The sequence below is a fragment of the Brassica napus genome, chromosome C1 (genome assembly GCF_020379485.1).
Source record: "Brassica napus cultivar Da-Ae chromosome C1, Da-Ae, whole genome shotgun sequence".
Classification (NCBI taxonomy): domain Eukaryota; kingdom Viridiplantae; phylum Streptophyta; class Magnoliopsida; order Brassicales; family Brassicaceae; genus Brassica; species Brassica napus.
In genome coordinates this window covers 4,556,411-4,562,942 of record NC_063444.1, presented here as the reverse complement: position 1 = coordinate 4,562,942, position 6,532 = coordinate 4,556,411, and the positions used below count along the sequence as shown (strand labels likewise).

Sequence of the window (6,532 nt, the reverse complement as noted above, 5' to 3'; positions counted from 1 at the left end):
CTTCGTGGACCTGTACATTACGGATGGATGTATCAGTATGAGCGAGCCATGAAATATTTGAAGGGAAAAGCAAAGAGTCTCGCCAAAGTTGAAGGTTCTATAATTGCTGGAAGTTTAACGGAAGAAGTTTCTCACTTCACATCGTACTACTTTGTGTCAAAAGTACGTACCCGGAGAAAAACTCCAAGAAGATACGATGATGGTGGTGTTGCGCCAACATATGCAGTTGCTGGTGTTCCAGACATCTTTAGCCAGATTGGGCGATTCGGTGGGAAGTCTAAAGAGGTTTGGTGGTCGAGTGAACAAGACGCTCATAGTGCACACACCTATATTCTACTCAATTGCGAGGATCCATTGATGCTTTATTTTGAAATGTATCATATATATATATATGGACACTTCTAAACATATCTAATTAAGTATAATATATATATATTGATTTGTTATTTATTTTTTGACATATCTCTGTTGTTATTTGACATACTGAATGTAACACTTCACAACAACAAAATAAAGGCAATTTTACCAAAAAAATGAAGGCAAATCGTTCGAATACTAAAAATAATAGATATGAATTAGTGGTACAGAGTCGTTTTAAATTAAAAATGAATGCAAACTTTTCATTTTATCGTATTTGCTATTTTTGATTTTTAATCAACTGCTGTTTGCATCTACATGCTTAGAACATCTCCATTCCAACTTTATAATTTTCAATAATTTTTTGTTTGTTTATGATAGTATTTTTGATTTTATTTTGCGGTAAATTATGCAACTGTGTTGAATATGCTCTTAGACGGAAAAGAAGAAAAAGAACACACGTGCATGCATTATTCATTTTTCTCAACAATCAAACTGAAAAATTACAACTTATAGTACATAAAATTAAAACATCAATAACATCAAGAAAATGGAAGAGTACATAATTAACCAAACACGTCAGAAGCTTTTTCCATCTCCTTTCTTCACACACTTTAGGAAATTATTTTTATTCTAGCATTTTTTTCCTACTAATAATAATAATTACGTTAAACACATAGCACGGACAAGATATTGCATGCATGCAATATTCTTCATTCAGTCGCCGCCTCCACCGTATCCTCATCCATATCCACCACCTTCACCGTACCCTCCTCCGTTACCGGATCCACCTCCTCCACCTTGACCCCCTCCTCCTCCACCACCTCCACCGTGACCCCCTCCACCACCACCTCCTCTTCCACGGCCAGACCCGGAACTCCCGCCCGAACCAGACCCGGCACGTGACCCCGCGTATGATCCAGCCTCGGATCCCGCATCACCTCCACCACCACCAGAGCTCGAAGAACTGCTGGAGCTAGATGAGGAAGAAGAGCTTGAACCTCCTCCTCCTCCGGATCCTGACCCGGCACCAGCTCCGGACCCGGAACCACCTCCACCGAGACCTATGCCGATACCAGTACCGATCCCTATACCTATCCCGCCAAGGTCCAAACCCAAATCCTTTCTTGCAATCCGGCTCTCAGAGACTAGGCACGACGTGGCCAATATCAAGGTGATTAGAACCAGTGATGATGAGTTACTCACAGACATATTATATATATTGTTTTGTATTTGGTAATGTTTTTTCTTTCTTTTTCTTTTCTCTTGATGAATATATGATACAAGATGTTGAAGGTATTTATAGGCGTTCCAGGGCTTACTAAAATGGTAGTGAAAATCTTACAAGTCAAAGTTGTGTCCACACACCAACTATGGTATATAAGTAAATAATTTCATTGGAGATGAATCATACCATACGTTGTGACTTGTGAATAGGCATCCCCTTGTGAATATGTATTGATAATGATTAAAACATACTAGTGGTCACAACCTTGATAAGCACGTCATCTCCAAACCAAATTTTAAAATCTTTGTTAAAATTGGGAGGCATGACCGACCTATAAGAGAGAGGTCCACTTACAGAGATTGTTAGTGGAGCATGCACCGAAGTGTGTTCGTTGCAGCGTTGTAGACTCTTACACCCACATGTTTATTTTCGTGCAAAAACAATCATTACACGTTTATCTTCTTCTTTTCTTTTTCTTATCGACCTCCATCTAACCTCTCACGTTAAATATCATGTGAAATTAGCGTCAAACCGAAATCATGCATTAGTCTGATTTAGTGATGAAATAGGTTCAACCAAAAGTAATATTAGATGGGTCAAGACTGGGCCTGAGATTGCCTAAAGCAGATCCAATAAAAAAGCCCTCTAACTAAGTCGAATAAAACGCTGCCGTTTTAGTGGGAGCATCACTGAACTGGAAGATGGTGTTGATCGAGTCAAGTGAGAAAGAAGAAGTGATCCTCATCAAAGACGAACAAAAGCCACCGGAGTTATTAGTATCTGAAACTTTGACAGGATAGCTAAGCTTTTGGCTATAGTATAGGTTTAATGGAAGAGTTCACACTAAGCCTCTCTTTTCTCATATGCAGACTTGAAGAAGATCTTAGAACTGAATCCTCCAAATGACCAAGCTAGGAAAGCGATTCAACGCCTTGAACCTCTTGCTGCTGAGAAGCGAGAAAAGATGAAAGAAGAGGCTATAAGTAAGTTCTGATAGTTTCCTATCATAAACCTTTTGAAATCTATTGCAATCAGCACCAAGTGTGATTCTTTGTGATCACATATCCTTCCTTAGAATATCAAATGTGGTTTGGGAATTATTTCATTTGTTACTCAAAGTAGTCTGAATTTGTTTTTGTGTCTGTAGCTAAGCTGAAGGAGATGGGAAACTCGATTTTGGGTCGGTTTGGGATGAGTGTGGACAACTTCAAGGCTGTTAAAGATCCCAACACTGGCTCCTACTCTCTTTCTTTCCAAAACTAGTCACTATATCGATTCGGTCTTAGTGGGAGTTATTGGTTGTGGTGGTATTTTATTGGATTTTTTAAAAAATTCTAGGTTTGAAAATATTTAATAAATCCATTGATTTTTAAAATCAAAATATGGATTTCAACAAGAATTCAGATGGATGTCAAAATCAGATAAGTAGATTATTATAAATCAGCCAAATGAATTTAAAAGAGCTATTATCAGCTCGTGAAATTTAGGGACTTCGTTTCTCTTCTTGAATGAAACACCTCTCCTCTTACCTTTTCGCTGCTTTGACGTAGATACTTCAACATGAGTACCACCCAAAGGACCCGAGAGAAAACCATTTCACTTCATTTCCATCCACAGCCGCATAGAATCTAACTTTTTCCAATGAACCCGCTGCACTATACATCTGAAAAGGAATTGAAACCAAATAATCTCACGGAGTACTAACAACAGATTCAGTAACCTACCTAGGTTTCAAGACGCTGCTATTGTTAGAAACAGCATCAACGTGTACTCCTCGTGTCTCACATTTACTAACATATTTTACAATACGATTCTGAGGAAAAGCATGTATTCCAGAATTAGCAACCAATCAATCATCATCTCTAGAAACCGAATTAGGCTTAGTAATCCAGAAAACAGTTTGTTCTATGTGAAGAGATGTATTGGTTGGAGTCTAAGCAGGTTTCGGATAGAGTTGTCAAGGAAGAGAACGGGAACGTCAAGCTTGAGTGTCCTCCCATTAACAAACAATTTTCCGCCAAGGCATAGAACGTCAAGCTTGAATTAATAGTATTTGTAGTTGTAGTTGTGCTAGTGTAGCCGATCAGTTGTTTGAATCTTGTTTATTCTCCCTTTTGTACTTTGTTTGACAGATTTTGAGTTTTGCAATACAAGTTGATGATTGGCTTATTTTAAATTTCAAAAAGGATGAAAACAATGATATTTTGAAAAGGCAGTCAAACACAACATAGGTTTTACAAAGACAACAAAAAAATTAAACTTCAAGAATTGTGTTTAGATTTACTTGACATGTAACTTTACCAACAACTTTAATTAGAGCACAGCCAAGAAAAAAACTAACCATTACGTAAACTCGACACATTTTTATAAGAGTCCCATTGAGGATTCACTCAGAGGAGGATGCAAATATCAGCTTCAATGATATTTGACGAAGTGATCCTTGTTGGTGGATCCACTCGTATTTTTGTTGGGAAAGAACTTATTAATGTCACCTCAGTTTCAAATTAAATCTTTAAACAAATCCTTGTAACTGAATAGCACTTGATTTTAAAATCATAAAATCAATAACACTAGATTTGAATATGAATTTTAAAATTATAAAACTAATAACACTAGATTTGGTTTGGATTTCCAAATCCATTAAAATATACAAAGCAATAAGTTTTCTTTCTACCACTTGATGTTTAGCAACATTTTGGTTAGTATTGCAATGTACTACGTTCATGATGCATTGGTGATGAAAAGATGTGCACCCTTTTGGATTTGTAAATTTCAAATTCAATTTACAAGGATGATTTTACAACATATTATCCACACATGATACAAAAAATAGGACAAGTTACTATAGGATCCAATTGGATCACTTAAAAAAAATAACCCATTGAGCTTCAATCTATTGTGGCTTTATCTAGAAATATAAAAAATTTCAAACCTCCAATGTTTTCAGGACTTATTGTATTTAGAAAATTAGAAGCAAACATTTAAGCGATAAACAATGAACTCAGAATCGAATTCCGACAAAAACACTTAATCTCAGCCGTTTATTGAAATCTATCCGATAGATGAAATCCGATTCAGCCATGTGATGAAGGATATTAATTGTTGTTTAATGTTTTTATTTTGTTTTTAAACTTCATTTTAAAAACAATAGTGATACATGATTACATGATATATGCATTATATTTGTTACCTACAAATCTTTATTGAATCATTGAGATGTTAAGAATCAAGAATCTCACAATCAGTTTCGGAAATAAACATTCATGGATATGAAAAGTTTTTCTAAGAGTTACAGTTGCACAACTTTTGTTCATCCAAAACTATATTGACTGACTATGATGTCAAGAACATACAGTTTGCTCTCTTGATTAAAGACGGTTTGTTCATGAGATTGTTGAAGACTTCTGATGATGTAAAGCCACTGATGGCTTTCGTTACAACAGAGAGAGTTCAATTTCACACTTTTCAGGTAAACGTTAGTGCGTTTAACTATGTTCTCAAGTGTTCATAACCTGCAAGAAATTGCTAAGCAAGATTGGACACGTTGCTAAATACTATCTCTTTCATTTTTCTGCATATATTCTTGTTGTAAATACATTTCTTTGACATGTTACAGTTCACAATGTTGAGAGCCTTATTTTGGAATCTAATCATTTTCGACTGTTCTGCTTTCTGCTATGTTTGGGTTTTGCTTTTTGCTATGCTTTTCTATTTTGCTTTTGACACCTAGTTTATGAGTTTTCTTCTGCTTTGAACAATAAAAGACAAAAGCAGAAAATTGCAGCCCACATACATTAATGTTGTTGATGATTTAGGTATAATTTATGTTTTGGAAGCTTGGGAGAAGTGAAGCTGGTGCAATTTTTTGAATAAACAAGAAACCTTTCACTTATGAACAGCTAAGCTGGTCATCTCTAGCTCATTATGAATCCCCTAGAGTTTAACCGTTTCACTGCAACCATAGTCCACGTCTCCTAGCTTTCTGCAAGTCCCAAGTCCTTTAGCCCTTTCTCACGTTTGTTTGTCTGCTAAAAAAGCAAAAATTTAAACGTCTTCATGATACAAAACTGTAAAAAGCACAAAGCTCAAATCAACAAACCGTTTAATGAAAGGATCAATTACAATTGGGAATAGGTTCAACAATACAATGCAAGAAGGAGAGTTTTACCAGATGAGGAACTCAAAAGAAACATATCCAGAACAAATCCCATGTGGGCTGCTTCTACCTATCAAAGGGTTCCCAGCAACACCACAGTTGAAGGACAACGCCATAATCAATCCGGATTAAATTTAGGAGTTACATTTCCAAAAATATATAATTACTTCTGGCTGGGAATTTAGGAACATGGCCACTGAGATTGTTGTAAGACAAGTCCCTACATTACAAAATAAGACAATTCAGACAAAAGCCAAAGACAAGTAAAAGATAGGTTAAGGAATTTGCGGAACAGAGCAAGATCATTCTCATTGTATGTATCATCCATCAACTTCTTTCTCTGATATGTATTTCTTGTAGCCACTGCTAATCCCACCTAGAGATGTCAAATGGGTGGGTTGGCCCATTTGGGCGTGTCCACATGGACATGTTTTTTTGCTGGACAATTTTGATCGACACCCAAATAGGACTATGTCCAAATAAGATCATACCAAAAAAAGATCATGATTTGTTGGGTTGCCCATGAGGCCTAGACGCCAATTTAATATAAATAACCTAATTTTTATTGTAAAAGATGAAAATATACTAAATTTCGTAAATATTATACACTTAAACTTTATTATTTTGCAATTTGAATTTTTGACGAAAAAATTTGATTTTGAGATTCTTGTGATTTTGATGGAAAATATGACTTTTGGTTTCAGGAAACGTGATTTTGCGGTTTTGACCGAAAAATAGAATTTTAATGGGAAATTGTGATTTTGCAATTTTGGCCAAAAATACGATTTTAC

At 35.8% G+C, this 6,532-nt stretch overlaps 1 protein-coding gene across 1 annotated transcript; it reads right to left on the bottom strand.

Moving 5' to 3' along the window:
• Nucleotides 1-802: 802 nt before the first annotated feature.
• LOC106372852 (glycine-rich protein DOT1-like) lies at nt 803-1,647 on the bottom strand. Its single transcript, XM_013813120.3, has one exon. It carries the CDS (start codon nt 1,567-1,569, stop codon nt 1,099-1,101), a length of 471 nt encoding a protein of 156 aa, XP_013668574.2. The 5' UTR covers nt 1,570-1,647; the 3' UTR covers nt 803-1,098.
• Nucleotides 1,648-6,532: the final 4,885 nt, after the last annotated feature.